This window comes from Oncorhynchus mykiss, chromosome 9 (assembly GCF_057628025.1).
Source record: "Oncorhynchus mykiss isolate SJ-2025 chromosome 9, ASM5762802v1, whole genome shotgun sequence".
NCBI classification, from domain to species: domain Eukaryota; kingdom Metazoa; phylum Chordata; class Actinopteri; order Salmoniformes; family Salmonidae; genus Oncorhynchus; species Oncorhynchus mykiss.
Genome location: NC_143030.1, coordinates 83,316,566 through 83,334,678, shown reverse-complemented (window position 1 = coordinate 83,334,678; position 18,113 = coordinate 83,316,566). Strand labels below are relative to the sequence as shown.

At 45.9% G+C, this 18,113-nt stretch overlaps 1 protein-coding gene across 2 annotated transcripts; it reads left to right on the top strand.

Annotated features, from left to right (window-relative positions):
- Window positions 1-4,458: 4,458 nt before the first annotated feature.
- On the top strand, window positions 4,459-17,482 carry LOC118966192 (uncharacterized). Of its 2 annotated transcripts, none has more exons than XM_036989289.2 (4): window positions 4,459-4,966; window positions 9,764-10,021; window positions 10,540-10,720; window positions 11,076-12,434. In XM_036989289.2, exons 2-4 carry the CDS (start codon window positions 9,764-9,766, stop codon window positions 11,270-11,272), a joined length of 636 nt encoding a protein of 211 aa, XP_036845184.1. In that variant the 5' UTR covers window positions 4,459-4,966; the 3' UTR covers window positions 11,273-12,434. The 2 variants fall into 2 exon arrangements, with proteins under 2 accessions (XP_036845184.1, XP_090041901.1); XM_090185775.1 differs by lacking the exon at window positions 11,076-12,434 and adding an exon at window positions 16,376-17,482 and having other exon boundaries at window positions 4,830-4,966.
- The last annotated feature ends 631 nt before the right edge of the window (window positions 17,483-18,113 follow it).

Genomic DNA, 18,113 nt, shown 5'->3' with positions numbered 1-18,113 from the left:
TCCATCAGTCACTCCTGGGCTACAATCATCTATCCGGACCCATTTTACTGCCAACGCGGATTCTCACCGGGCCTTCACAACTGGACTGCCGACGTTATCTACCCGAGGGAGTTATCCGGCTGGCTCCTCCGTCACGACGTTACCTGAACGCCCATCTGCGGCCCGCTAATCGTTAGCGGTCTTATCCTGTTATGGATGATGCGAATTTTCGCAGCTTTTTGTAAAAAATCGCGCAACATTTCAAAGTCCTGCTACTCATGCCAGGAATATAGTATATGCATATGATAAGTATGTGTGTATAGAAAACACTCTGAAGTCTCTAAAACTGGTTAAATCGGGTCTGTGGCTATAACGTATAACAGAACGTGTTTAGGAGTAAAAATCCCTGGTAAAACTGTTTACCAAAAACACAAAAAGAATATTCGTCCGCCATTCAATAAATTGTTTAAGACGACAGAAAATATATGCGAATCCCCTGTAAACGCCTACAGCTTCCACACGATGTCGCCATTGCTATCAATATCTGACTCATTTATCCTTGGTTACAACACGAATAGACCCCTCCCTTCTTGAGGCGCACCACAGTATGTTGTGAAACTGAAAAAATGGACGATGATTTCCAGACTTGCTGCTATCGAATACAGATCGCCCCGTGATCAATTTGATACATCATTAACGTTTATTAATAATTTTGTAAAAGTTTATAGGCGACTTTTGTAATTTTAAAAAGTGACGTTGCGTCTTGTAAATGGGCTTTTCGCAGCATCAGACTGGCCTTCAGCAAATGACATTTTGGGTATACAATGACGGATTTAATCGGGAAAAAGACCCAATTGTGATGTTTATGGGACATATAGCAGTGCCAACAAAGAAGCTCGTCCAAGGTAATGAATGTTTTATATTTTATTTATGCGTTTTGGGTAGCGCCGGCTACCGCAAAATCTGTTGTTTAAGTGTCGTGCTGGTATTTTGGGGGGGTGCATGCTATCAGATAATAGCTTCTCATGCTTTCGCCGAAAAGCATTTTACAAATCTGACTTGGTGGCTAGATTCACAACGAGTGTAGCTTTAATTCAGTACCTTGCATGTGTATTTTTATGAAAGTTTGAGATTTATTGAGTACTATACTCGAGTACTATAGTTGGCGCTCTGAAATTTCCGCTGAGCAGTACCTGTGCAGGGACCACCTCCGTAAGTCGTTATCGGCTGCTATCTGAATAGGCAATTTATTTTTATTTTTTATTTTATTTTTTCTTGGGCCTCTATAACTATATCTATTGTTTTTATTTTTGTTGTTGTTGTGTGATTTGGATTAATCCCCTCTACCTCACGGAACCCCACTAATCTACAGACCGAACGCAAGAGGTGGCTAACAACAGACTCCATCCTATGCTAGCTTGCTACCGGTTGGCTCGGCTAGCTGTCTAAATCGCCGTGACCCCAACCAACCTCTCTACTCACTGGACCCTTTTGATCACTCGACTAAGCATGCCTCTCCTTAATGTCAATATGCCTTGTCCATTGCTGTTCTGGTTAGTGTTTATTGGCTTATTTCACTGTAGAGCCTCTAGTCCTGCTCACTATACCTTATCCAACCTATTAGTTCCACCACCCACACATGCGATGACATCTCCTGGTTTCAATGATGTTTCTAGAGACAATATCTCTCTCATCATCACTCAATAGCTAGGTTTACCTCCACTGTATTCACATCCTACCATACCTTTGTCTGTACATTATACCTTGAAGCTATTTTATCGCCCTCAGAAACCTCCTTTTACTCTCTGTTCCAGACGTTCTAGACGACCAATTCTTATTGCTTTTAGCCATACCCTTATCCTACTCCTCTTCTGTTCCTCTTGCGATGTAGAGGTGAATCCAGGCCCTGCAGTGCCAAGCTCCACTCCTATTCCCAGGCGCTCTCTTTTGATGACTTCTGTAACCGTAATAGCCTTGGTTTTATTCATGTTAACATTAGAAGTCACCTCCCTAAGTTTGTTTTATTCACTGCTTTAGCACACTCTGCCAACTTGGATGTTCTAGCTGTGTCTGAATCCTGGCATATTAAGACCACCAAAAATTCTGAAATTTTCATCCCAAACTACAACATTTTTAGACAAGATAGAACTGCCAAAGGGGGCAAAGTTAGCCTGCAGAGTTCTGTCCTACTATCCAGGTCTGTACCCAAACAATTTGAACTTCTACTTTTAAAAATCCACCTCTCTAAAAAAAAAGTCTCTCACCATTGCCGCCTGCTATAGACCACCCACTGCCCCCAGTTGTGCTCTGGAAACCATATGTGAACTGATTGCCCCCCATCTATCTTCAGAGCTCGTGCTGCTAGGCGACCTAAACTGGAACATGCTTAACACCCCAGCCATCCTACAATCTAAACTTGATGCCCTCAATCTCACACAAATTATCAATGAACCTACCAGGTACCTCCCCAAAGCCTTAAACACGTGCACCCTCATAGATATCATCCTGACCAACTTGCCCTCTAAATACACCTCTGCTGTCTTCAACCAAGATTTCAGCGATCACTGCCTCATTGCCTGCATCCGTAATGGGTCAGCGGTCAAACGACCTCCTCTCATCACTGTAAAACGCTCCCTGAAACACTTCAGCGAGCAGGCCTTTCTATCGACCTGGCCGGGGTATCCTGGAAGGATATTGATCTCATCCCGTCAGTAGAGGATGCCTAATTATTTTTTTTAAATGCCTTCCTAACATCTTAAATAAGCATGCCCCATTCAAGAAATTTAGAACCAGGAACAGATATAGCCCTTGGTTCTCTCCAGACCTGACTACCCATAACCAACACAAAAACATCCTATGGCGTTCTGCATTAGCATCGAACAGCCCCTGTGATATGCAGCTGTTCAGGGAAGCTAGAACCCCTACCCTGGTCAACAGCACTGCACCCCCCACAGCAACTCGCCCAAGCCTTCCCCATTTCTCCTTCTCCCAAATCCATTCAGCTGATGTTCTGAAAGAGCTGCAAAATCTGGACCACTACAAATCAGCCGGGCTGGACAATCTGGACCCTTTCTTTCTAAAATTATCTGCCGAAATTGTTGCCACCCCTATTACCCCGATTACTAGCCTGTTCAACCTCTCTTTAGTGTCGTCTGAGATTTTTTGTATATTCATTTTTTGCCTTACCTCCTCACGCCATTTGCACACACTGTACATAGACTTTATTTTTTGTGTTTCTATTGTCTTATTGACTGTTTGTTTCATTCCATGTGGAACTCTGTTGTTGTTGTATGTGTCGCACTGCTTTGCTTTATCTTGGCCAGGTCGCAGTTGTAAATGAGAACTTATTCTCGTCTGGCCTACCTGGTTAAATAAAGATGGAATAAATATAAAATAAATAAATATAAAAACTCTCCTTCTGAACGTTCTATTCCCTGCCCATTGTTCTACGTCACAATGCCTGCCTTTCTATTGTTGTCAACGAGACCCCACGTTGTTTATAGTTGAAATGTAAACAACACATGACTGAGGTGGTCCCATTGTTTCCTATTGGGGGAAATAGAAGTGTCTTGTCTATTTCTCAATATATGTATATTGATTTTAAATTTGGACACCATTTTAATCATGAGAATCTCCTCTTTCTAATTATGTACGGCTGCGCAGTGTATTCCGTTGTCGTCAAAACGCTAGAAATAGTCAGAAATTACCTTTTCTTTTTTTTCTACTTACTCGTTATGCAGACGGGATGTTTACTTTCTACACAAGTTATTTTTGTTTTGTTTCGTCCTAAGAACAGATTGTAGTGGTAAAATAAAAAGGGATACATTTTTTGGTGCCATTTTAGGCTAAATTGTAACACCGTGTCCCCACACCAAAGGCGATCACGACACGCAGGTTGAAATATCAAAACAAACTCTGAACCAATTCTATTCATTTGGGGACATGTCGAAAAGCATTAAACATTTATGGCAATACAGCTTGCCTTTGCTAGCTAATTTGACCTGGGATTTAAATGTTGCGTTGTTATTTGACATGAAATGCACAAGGTCCTCTACTCCGACAATTAATCCACACATAAAACGGTCAACCGAATCGTTTCGAGTCATCTCTCCTCCTTCCAGGCTTTTTCTTTGGACTTTATATGGCGATTGGCCACTATTTCATAATAAGGTGTTGTGACAAGAGACGAAAATAATCTGCCCACTCCATCAAGCAATGGGGACAACAACACAGGGCATCCATGGGACCTCATGGAACCATGGGCCGCACCTGCAGAAACTGGACAACAGGGGGAAGCAGAGGAGATACCTATCATAGACTTCTCCCAGCTGACGCTTGACATACCCCCTACGCTACCTCCAGTGGTAGAAACAACCAGCTGGTATGATTGAGTAGAATCAGCCAACAGTAACACGGAAGCAGCAATATGAGAGTCAGTAGTGCATGACCTTAAAGGGTAATAATAGGAAGCTTCCGTTTAACACACAGGCCTAAGATTACGTAGGTCTACAGCCCCAGTGGGAACTTCCCCTGTAAAAAGGTATATAAAGAGAACAGAGATCATAAGACAGTATGATCCTCGTTAACATATGAGACAGACTTCACATGGAGAATCATCATAGGTCAATTTACTTTTGCACTGTACGCTTTTTGTTGGACTAGAACAATATTTTGAGAACTGGATCATTTTGGTTAAGTACTTATTGGGTCACTATCTGAAGAAACTGGTTGAATTTTGTGAACCCGACTGAGTCTACGAAAAACAGAGGTCTAACCACCTATTGATCACACAGGCAAAGCGGGCGTTCGCATTTTAGACACCAGGAACCAGAGGTGATTAGCAATTCAAGGAAAAACAGCCAAGTACCAGTTACAATATATTGAGTCCATACACAGAGTTGGAAGTGTATAAAGATATTGGAATTCGGAATCCATAGCTGTGAGAATACCAATTACAGGAAAGTGACCAGGGGGCGGAGCATTTAAGGTAATTTAACTATTTTTGCTATTTAGTCAATATTGTTAGAAGTGTTAACGCATTTAAAGTTTTGCAATATTATCTGGCATAGCGTAAAGCATTAAGGATTGATTGAGCATTATGGATGTATTAGGAAACTGTAGAACCATTGAATTGTAATAATGTGTATAAGACCAAAAACAGAGTGACTTAATAAAAGCTTGAAACTTTGACAACTAGGCCAGATTAACGATCTGGAGAGCAAACGCCTTTGACACTCTCACTGAACAGAAAGTGACCCTGGTTATAGGTTAAAGTGATTGCACTAAAGAATATTTCATTGTGTGGACAATAATATATTTTTAAGAGAGTCAAAACATATACCAATACTAGTTTCCGAGTGACTACTAGCTGACGAGCATAATAACTATTAGGAGTTGTTATTAGGTATTGATATATACATAGGTAAAGATAACTTGAAGGTAAGGAAATATAGGAGGAATCCATAACGCTTAAGAATATTTAAATAGGAGTATATCTATCCAAGGCCTCATACTAGACCGGAAAATAAGGGAGTGACAACGTGAACGAAGGAACAAACCCAACTCACCCGAAGGGCCATTACCAATAAATAGCCGCAAGGCCAGGCCCTTGTTACACCGAAGTAACTAAAGTCCTACAGTACTCAGCCAGAGGACGGGGTAGAGGCTTTTGCTACAGGTATTGGGCTAAAGTCAGCACCGCGACAGTGTATTACCACAACCAACCTCAGTTTACCTTTCAATCACCCACGTGGGTATAACCAATGAGATGCAGACCTGCCAACATGCAGGACTACGCAATTCTATGTCCGTGTCCGCAGGTACGAGATCCCAGTTAAAAACCTAAATTAAGGGAGCCTGATATGTGTCCGCAGGTACGAGATCCCAGTTAAAAACCTAAATTAATAGAGCCTGATTTGTTTTAATAAAATTCCAAGAATAAAGGCTCTTTGTGTGTTCTTTCTAATTACATCTTGTTTGTGACTTTCACCATCTGAGTAAATGGAATCCAAGTATTCCAACCTTTAATAGACTTGATTTGGTACAATCTGATCGCAATGATAGAACTCACAAACAGCGCGAGCGTGGGGGGGGGAGAACCCCAATTTGCCACGCGTATCTAGTTCTCTAAAATATTGGGACAGGGTTGGCAGGTCTGGAGATGGCGCGTGGGTATCTGCTCCTATTAACCAATGGGGGGGGGGGGGGGGGGGATGAGGCAGGACTTGCACCGCGTTCAACATCACAAATAGAACTGACTTCTATTTTAGCGCCTGGCTACTCAGACGCTCGCGAGCAGTGTGGGTCCAATGATTGAATAACATGTATGTGTACATTTTATATTGCAATGCTGACAACTCCACGCGAGCGGTGTGGGTCCAATGCAATGCTGACAACTCCACGCGAGCGGTGTGGGTCCAATGCAATGCTGACAACTCCACGCGAGCGGTGTGGGTCCAATGCAATGCTGACAACTCCACGCGAGCGGTATGGGTCCAATGCAATGCTGACAACTCCACGCGAGCGGTATGGGTCCAATGCAATGCTGACAACTCCACGCGAGCGGTATGGGTCCAATGCAATGCTGACAACTCCACGCGAGCGGTGTGGGTCCAATGCAATGCTGACGTACTCCACGCGAGCGGTATGGGTCCAATGCAATGCTGACGTACTCCACGCGAGCGGTGTGGGTCCAATGCAATGCTGACGTACTCCACGCGAGCGGTGTGGTCAGCATGTAAGCATCACTCCAATCAAAACAGGCGAACGTTTGATTCCATTCATTTGTGCTCGCGGTAGGGTTCCAGCTTAGCCAAGGCTCTTTTGCCATTTTTCAACCTTGGGTGAATTTGGACTCGTTCTATTGTCCAGCCTAACTAATGTTAGCTTTAGGTTCGTGCAAAAATTGGCTTGATTTTTCAGATTTTTGCTGAAATGAGTTTAAATCACCAGATAACAAACTTGTATAAAATCGCTAACTACTTCCAATAATCCCAAGTACTGTGTGCAATGACTTTAGCTAGTCGAACATAACTGACATTAGCTAGCCAAGTTAGTCAAACAATTCTAAATTAGTACTGACGTTAGCTAGCTGCTAAGTTAACCTTGCCAGTGTCACCTGTCCATGTCACTCAGCCAGTTTATTCTTGTAGCTGAAAACTTTGTGCGAGAATTTTAAAACTTGAATGGCGAAGTTGAGACTAAGGAGTGTTAAGAATCATTCCATTTTCATCGGAAAAGTAATGAATATGCTTTAGCTGTCAACCTGATTAGCTCCAGTCCTCGTCGGTTTTGTCCCAACTAACACACCTGACTCCAATAATCACCTAATCCTGATGCATTATGTTTAATCAGCTGTGTTTGCCAGAGATGGAGGGAAAGAGTGACACCAATCAGACACCTGGGGACGGGAGTTTTACCCATCCCTCTAACTTACTGCATGACATCAGTGCTCGGCAAACGGGAATCGGGAGCGAAGGACACCTCACTGTGCCCCATGTTGAGGGACTTGAATAACTTCTATTTCCACTCGCGCCTCGCTTGACCAGCAAGATTTGAGCAGGTGTAAAACCCTTGGCTTGATACGGTTTAGTATCAGTTGACGTGAAACGTATGTAAAGCTCTGTAGTGTGCCTAAAGTCAGTCATGGTAAACAGGCGTCTCCATAATGACCATCTAAGTAGCCCTACCTACAACTGGTAAACTCTTCCTCCTTGACTCTGCTGCAGTTCTCTCTAAACCAGTTCTCTAAACCAGTTCTCTAAACCAGTTCTCTCAAAACACACGGTCCTCCACTTACCCCTCCTCACCACCCGCAGGCTGCCTGATAGCCAGCAGCAGCAGCTCAAGTGAAATATATACAGTGCCTTGCGAAAGTACAAAAATACAGCTGTAATCGCAGCAAAAGGTGGCGCTACAAAGTATTAACTTAAGGGGGCTGAATAATTTTGCACGCCCAATTTTTCAGTTTTTGATTTGTTAAAAAAGTTTGAAATATCCAATAAATGTCGTTCCACTTCATGATTGTGTCCCACTTGTTGTTGATTCTTCACAAAAAAATACAGTTTTATATCTTTATGTTTGAAGCCTGAAATGTGGCAAAAGGTCGCAAAGTTCAAGGGGGCCGAATACTTTCGCAAGGCACTGTATATATTTTTAAATGCTATGGTGGCCGCAGTGCAATTTCAACCTGTGACTAATTCATTTTCACCTGCAAAATTGTTTTTCAAAGTAGCTTCATTTAGTGGGAAAATTGTGGACATGGCAACCCTGACTCACTGGTAATTTCCCACTTCAAAACAACTAGGATCTGAGGGGGAAACTATATGAAAGATCCACCAACTCCGCCATCTTTCTAGAGCTCTGACTTCCTGACCTGAAGATCACTGACGTCATGATTTGACCTCGTATTTTCCCGAGTTCCCTCCCTGCCCTGCCCTCCCAGGCCTGCCCTCCCAGCCCTGCCCTCCCTGCCCTGCCCTCCCAGGCCTGCCCTCCCAGCCCTGCCCTCCCAGGCCTGCCCTCCCAGGCCTGCCCTCCCAGGCCTGCCCTCCCAGCCCTGCCCTCCCTGCCCTGCCCTCCCAGGAGTGCCCTCCCAGCCCTGCCCTCCCAGGCCTGCCCTCCCAGGCCTGCCCTCCCAGGCCTGCCCTCCCTGCCCTGCCCTCCCTGCCCTCCCAGCCCTGCCCTCCCAGCCCTGCCCTCCCAGCCCTGCCCTCCCAGCCCTGCCCTCCCTGCCCTGCCCTCCCAGCCCTGCCCTCCCAGGCCTGCCCTCCCAGCCCTGCCCTCCCAGCCCTGCCCTCCCTGCCCTGCCCTCCCAGCCCTGCCCTCCCAGCCCTGCCCTCCCAGGCCTGCCCTCCCAGCCCTGCCCTCCCAGCCCTGCCCTCCCAGCCCTGCCCTCCCTGCCCTGCCCTCCCAGCCCTGCCCTCCCAGCCCTGCCCTCCCTGCCCTGCCCTCCCAGCCCTGCCCTCCCTGCCCTGCCCTCCCAGCCCTGCCCTCCCAGGCCTGCCCTCCCAGCCCTGCCCGCCCAGCCCTGCCCTCCCAGGCCTGCCCTCCCTGCCCTGCCCTCCCAGCCCTGTCCTCCCAGCCCTGCCCTCCCAGGCCTGCCATCCTAATGTATTTATTTAAATTGTCTGATTTCCTCATCTTTGTGTAACTGAGTGAAATTCCCTGTCCCACTCTCTTCTCTCCCCCTCTCTCTCCTCTCCCCCTCTCTCTCCTCTCCCTCTGTCCCCTCTCCCCCTCTCTCTCGTCTCTCTCTCCCTCCCTCTCTCTCCTCTCCTCTCCCTCTCTCTCTCCTCTCCCACTCTCTCTCCTCTCCCTCTCTCTCTCCTCTCCTTCTCTCCTCTCCCACTCTCTCTCCTCACTCACTCTCTCTCCTCTCCGTCTCTCTCTCCTCTCCCACTCTCTCTCCTCTCCCACTCTCTCTTTCGTATCCCATTCTCTCTCCTCTCCCACTCTCTCTTTCCTATCCCACTCTCTCTCCTCTCCCACTCTCTCTTTCCTATCCCACTCTCTCTCCCACTCTCTCTTTCCTCTCCCACTCTCTCTCCTCTCCCACTCTCTTTCCTATCCCACTCTCTCTCCTCTCCCACTCTCTCTCCTCTCCCACTCTCTCTCTCCTCTCCCACTCTCTCTCTCCTCTCCCACTCTCTCTCCTCTCCCACTCTCTCTCCCTCTCTCTCTCCTCTCTCACTCTCTCTTTCCTATCCCACTCTCTCTCCCACTCTCTCTTTCCTATCCCACTCTCTTTCCTCTCCCACTCTCTCTCCCACTCTCTCTCCTCTAGATGATCTTATTAGAGAAGCTGGGGCAGCAGTTGGGTCATCCCACCCGGTCAGTGTATGGTTGGCTGATCACTAAGTTCCTGAAGTATCACAACAAGATGTTAGAGGAGAGTGCGGTGTCTCTGTCTGGGATCCAGCCTGGAGATACAGTGTTAGAGCTGGGCCACGGGCCAGGTCTGGGCCTGAAGGCTGCAGCCACACTGCTGACAGAACCTACTGGGAGACTCATAGGAGTGGACTACTCACAATACATGCACAAGGTGAGAGAGAGAGTAAATGAGTGAGTAGAGGGGTGGTAATTTAGTGACTCAACTACAACACTGCTTTTCTCACATCCTCTCTCCCCTTCCTCTCCTCTCCTTTCTCCCCCCTCCTCCTCGCTCCCCCTCCTCTCCTCTCCCTTCTCCCCCCTCCTCTCTCCCTCTCCTTTCCCTTCTCCCCCCTCCTCCTCTCTCCCCTCCTCTCCTCTCCCTTCTCCCCCTCCTCCTCTCCTCTCCCTTCTCCCCCCTCCTCCTCTCCTCTCCCTTCTCCCCTCTCCTCCTCTCTCCCTTCTCCCCCCTCCTCCTCTCTCCCTCCCCTCTCCCTTCTCCCCCTCCTCCTCTCTCCCTCCCCTCTCCCTTCTCCCCACCTCTCCCCCTACCCTCTCTTCACATAATCTCTCCTTCTCCCCTCTCCTCCTCCCCACCTATCCCTTATTCTCCCCTCCTCCCCTCTCTTCCCCTACCCTCCCCTCTCCCCTCTCCTCCCCTCCTCCCCTCCCCTCTCCTCACCCATCTAGATGGCAGGTGATCTTCTGAAGGAGTTGGTGTCCAATGGGAAGGTGTCTCTGTATCAGTGTGATGTGGCAGCCATGCCTCTAGCAGACAATATGGTAGACAAGGTGTTCCACTGTAATTGTTACTACTACTGGCCAGACCTGAGGAAGGGAGCTGCAGAGATACACAGAGTCATGAAACCAGGTGAGGGGTGTGGGGAGGGTTGGTGTGGGGACTGGGGAGGGTTGGTGTGGGAACTGTTGTTGTGGGGGTTTGGTGTGGGGGGTTGGTGTGGGAACTGTTGTTGTGGGGGGTTGGTGTGGGAACTGGGGTGTGGGGGGTTGGTGTGTGAACTGTTGGTGTGGGGGGTTGGTGTGTGAACTGTTGTTGTGGGGGGTTGGTGTGGGAACTGTTGGTGTGGGGGGTTGGTGTGTGAACTGTTGGTGTGGGGGGTTGGTGTGGGAACTGTTGTTGTGGGGGGTTGGTGTGGGAACTGTTGTTGTGGGGGGTTGGTGTGATGGTGACCACTCAATGTCTCTACTGTATCATTCTACTATAGGAGGTGTGATGGTGACCACTCTGAGACTGAGCAGAGTGGTCAGCTTTGCGTCCAGGAGGGAGTTCCCTGGACTGAACTGGCAACCCGAGGCCTACATGGCAGCTCTGAGAGCCTCTGGGTTTAACCAGGTCACAATGGAGGATCATCAACACAGACACATCACCTACCAGGCCATTTACGCTACTGCTGATAAGTGATGAACACACACACCATCATTTGTCATTCAGGAATCGAGGATCACTTGCTTTTTTAAATAAATAGCTGTGGATTGTTTCATATCACAAAGCTCGTTGGCCTCTGCCTGTTAGGGCAGCGTGGCAATATGCCAAGCTGATTACCGAGTTGTGAAAAACATCTAGAATATGTGAAGTCGTGTCTTGAGTATAATAAAAAATGTTCACACAGGAGATATAGGAGAGTCTCTCTCTCCAGAATGGCTCAGTGGGGCAGGGGTGTGTGGTGAAGATATAGGAGAGTCTCTCTCTCCAGAATGGCTCAGTGGGGCAGGGGTGTGTGGTGAAGATATAGGAGAGTCTCTCTCTCCAGAATGGCTCAGTAGGGCAGGGGTGTGTGGTGAAGATATAGGAGAGTCTCTCTCTCCAGAATGGCTCAGCAGGGCAGGGGTGTGTGGTGAAGATATAGGAGAGTCTCTCTCTCCAGACTGGCTCAGCAGGGCAAGGGTGTGTGGTGAAGATATAGGAGAGTCTCTCTCTCCAAAATGGCTCAGTGGGGCAGGGGTGTGTGGTGAAGATATAGGAGAGTCTCTCTCTCCAAAATGGCTCAGTGGGGCAGGGGTGTGGTGAAGATATAGGAGAGTCTCTCTCTCCAGAATGGCTCAGTAGGGCAGGGGTGTGTGGTGAAGATATAGGAGAGTCTCTCTCTCCAGAATGGCTCAGTGGGGCAGGGGTGTGTGGTGAAGATATAGGAGAGTCTCTCTCTCCAGACTGGCTCAGCAGGGCAGGGGTGTGTGGTGAAGATATAGGCCAGTCTCTCTCTCCAGACTGGCTCAGCAGGGCAGGGGTGTGTGGTGAAGATATAGGAGAGTCTCTCTCTCCAGAATGGCTCAGCAGGGCAGGGGTGTGTGGTGAAGATATAGGAGAGTCTCTCTCTCCAGACTGGCTCAGCCGTTTGCATGAATTGTTTAACCTGAGAATTTTTGTTAATCAATTTCCCCATTACTTGTGCCTTTAATCGCTGTCATTTGGTTACATTTCTGTTTATGCATGTATTAATTAGGGATTTTACAGTTCTCGGAGTGGAAACATTGTTTGCAGAGATCACAACCTGCTACACTTGTGAGAAACATGTTTTGGTTCATAAAAATAAAAATAAAGAGTCGCGCACTCCACATATTAACCTGACGTTTCAGCATCACTGTGTCTTCTTCAGGGTGACGTTTCAGCATCACTGTGTCTTCTTCAGGGTGACGTTTCAGCATCACTGTGTCTTCTTCAGGGTGACGTTTCAGCATCACTGTGTCTTCTTCAGGGTGACGTTTCAGCATCACTGTGTCTTCTTCAGGGTGACGTTTCAGCATCACTGTGTCTTCTTCAGGGTGACGTTTCAGCATCACTGTGTCTTCTTCAGGGTGACGTTTCAGCATCACTGTGTCTTCTTCAGGGTGACGTTTCAGCATCACTGTGTCTTCTTCAGGGTGACGTTTCAGCATCACTGTGTCTTCTTCAGGGTGACGTTTCAGCATCACTGTGTCTTCTTCAGGGTGACGTTTCAGCATCACTGTGTCTTCTTCAGGGTGACGTTTCAGTATCACTGTGTCTTCTTCAGGGTGACGTTTCAGCATCACTGTGTCTTCTTCAGGGTGACGTTTCAGCATCACTGTGTCTTCTTCAGGGTGACGTTTCAGCATCACTGTGTCTTCTTCAGGGTGACGTTTCAGCATCACTGTGTCTTCTTCAGGGTGATGTCTTGACTACTTGAACCAGGTTATGTAGATAAACAGTGCATTTAGTTCAACCAATGACAATAGTGATTGTTTGTGTCATAATTATTAAGTTATTTAGAACGAATGGAGTGAAAATGGTACAGAAGCTTATGGCATATTAAATAGTAGGCTATTCTCATATGCAAACAATTTAATATTGTACATAATATATGCCTCAATGCACATTATTTAATAATATTTCAAATATGATCTTGTTTTTATTTTAGAGACATGTAATCTTTTGGTTCAACCTTAATGCAGCGTGATCAACAGGGGGAACATAGTGGGTGTCGTCTAATGAGCTGTAGAAAGAATAGATACATTTATAAGACTTGTTCATAAAATATAGAATTGTTCATAAGGGCCTGAGATCAAAGTCAATATTCAGACCACTAGGGGTCAATGTTTTTAGACAGGATATCCTGTCTCCCTTTGTAGTGGTAGGATCTCCATGTTACCTCCTCTCCTTGGTAGAGCAACATGCTCAACGCCCGTATATTTGAGAGAGGTGAAAGGATTGGTTAGCTTCAAACAAAGTGAGCTGCTATTGGATAGTCAATGTTCTTACACCTGATTGAGCTGCGGTGGTCAGCTATGTGTTTTAATGGCCTTTTTGTTTGTCCTACGTGGGCTTTCCCACATGAACACTTAGTGCAAAAGACGGTTGTGTTGTTTTTCTTCTTTGGTTTTAGTTTTTAGTAATTCCACTCTTGTTTTTTGAGATATTTTAATCGTTGCAGCATCAAGGGTTTTGTCCTCATTTTGAATTGATCTGTAAAAAAGTATTATTGCTTTGCTGTCAAAAACTGTCTGGTGGCCACAGATTTGTTTAACCTTGCATAACTGGCTATAGGGTGGACCATTCATGAGGGGAAGGGGATGGAAACTATCCACACGCAGCAGGGGATTGCGGTCTGTGGGCTTTGTGTATAAGTCTGTGTGTAATGCATCATTCTCTTTGATAATCCATAAGTCCAGGTAGTTTATTTCTCTCCTCAGTCTGTCTGCATAGTGAATTTGAGGTATTCAGAGCTCTCGTTTAGTAGAGTTTAGAATTAACTTAGTTCCTGCTGACTTCTTTCCCAGAGCACAAATACATCATATACAGTTGAAGTCGGAAGTTTACATACACTCAGAGAAATACATTTAAACTCCTGACATTTAATCCTAATAAAAATTCCCTGTTTTGGGTCAGTTAGGATCCCCACTTTATTTTAAGAATGTGAAATGTCAGAATAATAGTAGAGACAATGATTTATTTCAGCTTTTATTTCTTTCATCACATTCCCAGTGGGTCAGAAGTTTACATACACTGAATTAGTATTTGGTAGCATTGCCTTTAAATTGTTTAACTTGGGTCAAACGTTTCGGGTAGCCTTCCACAAGCTTCACACAATAAGTTGGGTGAATTTTGGCCCATTCCTCCTGACAGAGCTGGTGGAACTGAGTCAGGTTTGTAGGATCCTTGTTCGCACATGCTTTTTCAGTTCTGCCCACAAATATTCTATAGGATTGAGGTCAGGGCTTTGTGATGGCCACTCCAAAACCTTGACTTTGTTGTCCTTAAGCCATTTTGCCACAACTTTGGAAGTATGCTTGGGGTCATTGTCCACTTGGAAGACCCATTTGTGACCAAGCTTTAACTTCCTGACTGATGTCTTGAGATGTTGCTCCAATAAATCCAGATCATTTTCCTACCTCATGATGCCATCTATTTTGTGAAGTGCACCAGTCCCTCCTGCAGAAAAGCACCCCCACAACATGATGCTGCCACCCCCGTGCTTCACGGTTGGGATGGTGTTCTTTGGATTGCAAGCCTCCCCCTTTTTCCTCCAATCATAACAATGGTCATTATGGACAAACAGTTCTATTTTTGTTTCATCAGACCAGAAGACATTTCTCCAAAAAGTACGATCTTTGTCCCCATGTGCAGTTGCAAACCGTAGTCTGGCTTTTTGATGGCAGTTTAGGAGCAGTGGCTTCTTCCTTGATGAGCGGCCTTTCAGGTTATGTTGATATAGGACTCGTTTTACTGTGGATATAGATACTTTTGTACCTGTCTCCTCCAGCATTTTCACAAGATCCTTTGCTGTTGTTTTGGGATTGATTTGCAATCCTGCTGCGTGGTCCCATGGTGTTTATACTTGCGTACTATTGTTTGTACAGATGAACGTGGCATTTCAGGCATTTGAAATTTACGTCTTGGCTGATTTCTTTTGATTTTCCTGTGATGTCAAGCAAAGAGGCACTGAGTTTGAAGGTAGGCCTTGAAATACTTCCACAGGTACACCCCAATTGACTCAAATGATGTCATTAGCCTATCAAAAGCCTTTTAAGCCATGACATCATTTACTTAAATTTTCCAAGCAGTTTAAAGCCACAGTCAACTTAGTGTATGTAAACTTCTGACCCACTGGAATTGTGATACAGTGAAATATAAGTAAAATAATCTGTTTGTAAACAATTGTTGGAAAAATGACTTGTGTCATGCACAAAGTATATGTCCTAACCGACTTGCCAAAACTATAGTTTGTTAACAAGACATTTGTGGAGTGGTTGAAAAACGAGTTTTAATGACTCCAACCTAAGTGTATGTAAACTTCCAACATAACCTGTATGTTTTGTTACTCGCAACAATTCTCTCTGGGCTGGCCGGAGGAATGTCATTAATGTGGAGAATCTACAGATGTGCGAGAGACAGAGGGGGGAGAGAGTGAGAGAAAGTGCAGACAGATTTGACCCCAATAACTACAATGGGATGTGCATCAACAGCAACCTTGGGAAAGACTCTTCTCTTCAGTGGGTCATTTGATTGAGTGTAGTCGACCCAGGAGTGGGAAGGTGAATGGAAAGGCACGGGAGCAACGAACCACCCTTGCTGTCTCTGCCTGGCCGGTTCCCTTCTTTCCACTGGGATTCTCTGCCTCTAACCCTATTACAGGGGCTGAGTATCTGGCGCTCTTCCATGCCGTCCCTAGGAAGGGTGTGTCACTTGAGTGGGTTGAGTCACTGACATGAATTTCCTGTCTGGGTTGGCGCCCCCCCTTGCGTTGTGCCGTGGGGAAGATCTTTGTGGGCTTTTCTCAGCCTTGTCTCAGGATGGTAAGTTGAAGATATCCCTCTAGTGGTGTGGGGGCTGTGCTTTGGCAAAGTGGGTGGGGTTATATCCTGCCTGGTTGGCCCTGTCCGGGGGTATCGTCGGACGGGGCCACAGTGTCTCCCGACCCATCCTTGACTCAACCCTCAGTATTTATGCTGCAATAGTTTGTGTCAGTCTGTTATATCTGGAGTATTTCTCCTGTCTTATCCGGTGTCCTGTGCGAGTTTAAGTCTCTCTATCTCTCTCTCTCTCTCTCAGCCCTAGGACCATGCCTCAGGACTACCTGGCCTGATGACTCCTTGCTGTCCCCAGTCCACCTAGTCGTGCTGCTCCAGTTTCAACTGTTCTGCCTGCGGCTATGGAACCCTGACCTGTTCACCGGACGTGCTACCTGTCCCAGACCTGCTGTTATCAACTCTCTAGAGACAGCAGGAGCGTTAGAGATACTCTGAATGATCGGCCAATTGACATTTACTCCTGAGGTGCTGACCTGTTGCAACCTCTACAACCACTGTAATCATAATTATTTGACCCTACTGGTCATCTATGAACATTTGAACATCTTGAACAGGTTCTGTTATAATCTCCACCCGGCACAGCCAGAAGAGAACTGGGCACCCCTCATAGCCTGGTTCATCTCTAGGTTTCTTCCTAGGTTCTGGCCTTTCTAGGAGTTTTTCCTAGCCACCGTGCTTCTACACCTGCGCTGTTTGGGGTTTAGGCTGGATTTCTGTACAGCACTTTGAGATATCAGCTGATGTAAGAAGGGCTTTATAAATACATTTGATAAAACGAGTCCTATATCGACTCAACAAGGAGGAAGCCACTGCTCCAAAACCCGCAATAAAAATCCTGGCTACGGTTTGCAGCTGCAAATGGGGACAAAGATCGTACTTTTTGGAGAAATGTGCTCAGGTCTGACAAAACAAAAACAGAACTGTTTGACCAATAATGACCATCGCTATGTTTGGAGGAAAAAGGGGGAGGCTTCCAAGATGTAGAACACCATCCCAACGTGAAGCACAGGGAGGTAGCATCATGTTGTGGGGGTGCTTTGCTGCAGGAGGGACTGGTGCACTTCACAAAATAGATGGCAGGAGGCCTAAAAACTTGACTCAGTAACACCAGCTCTGTCAGGAGGAATGGGCCAACATTCACCCAACTTATTGTGGGAAGCTTGTGGAAGGCTTCCTGAAACGTTTGACCCAAATTAAACAATTTAAAGGCAATGCTACCAAATACTAATTGAGTGTATGTAAACTTCTGACCCACTGGGAATGTGATGAAAGAAATAGAAGCTGAAATAAATAATTCTCTCTACTATTATTCTGACATTTCACATTCTTAAAATAAAGTGGTGATCCTAACTGAGCTAAGACAGGGCATTTTTACTAGGAATAAATGTCAGGAATTGTGAGAAACTGAGTTTAAATGTATTTGGTGAAGGTGTATGTAAACTTCAGACTTCAACTGTATCTACAGGGTCAGTTCCAGGGTCAGTAGCTGCAGTGGGGCAAAAAAGTTTAGTCAGCCACCAATTGTGCAAGTTCTCCCACTTAAAAAGATGAGAGAGGCCTGTAATTTTCATCATATGTACACTTCAACTATGACAGACAATGAGAAAAAAAATCCAGAATATCACATTGTAGGATTTTAAAAAAATGTATTTGCAAATTATGGTGGAAAATAAGTATTTGGTCACCTACAAACAAGCAATATTTCTGGCTCTCACAGACCTGTAACTTCTTCTTTAAGAGGCTCCTCTGTCCTCCACTTGTTACCTGTATTAATGGCACCTGTTTGAACTTGTTATCAGTATAAAAGACACCTGTCCACAACCTCAAACAGTCACACTCCAAACTCCACTATGGCCAAGACCAAAGAGCTGTCAAAGGACACCATAAACAAAATTGTAGACCTGCACCAGGCTGGGAAGACTGAATCTGCAATAGGTAAGCAGCTTGGTTTGAAGAAATCAACTGTGGGAGCAATTATT

Bases quoted from the DNA above. Each gene is read 5' to 3' on its own strand.
- LOC118966192 (XM_036989289.2), top strand. From the start codon at position 9,764: ATGATCTTATTAGAGAAGCTGGGGCAGCAGTTGGGTCATCCCACCCGG. The intron at 10,022-10,539 runs GTGAGAGAGAGA...TCACCCATCTAG, and splicing joins ACTCACAATACATGCACAAG to ATGGCAGGTGATCTTCTGAA. The intron at 10,721-11,075 runs GTGAGGGGTGTG...ATTCTACTATAG, and splicing joins ACACAGAGTCATGAAACCAG to GAGGTGTGATGGTGACCACT.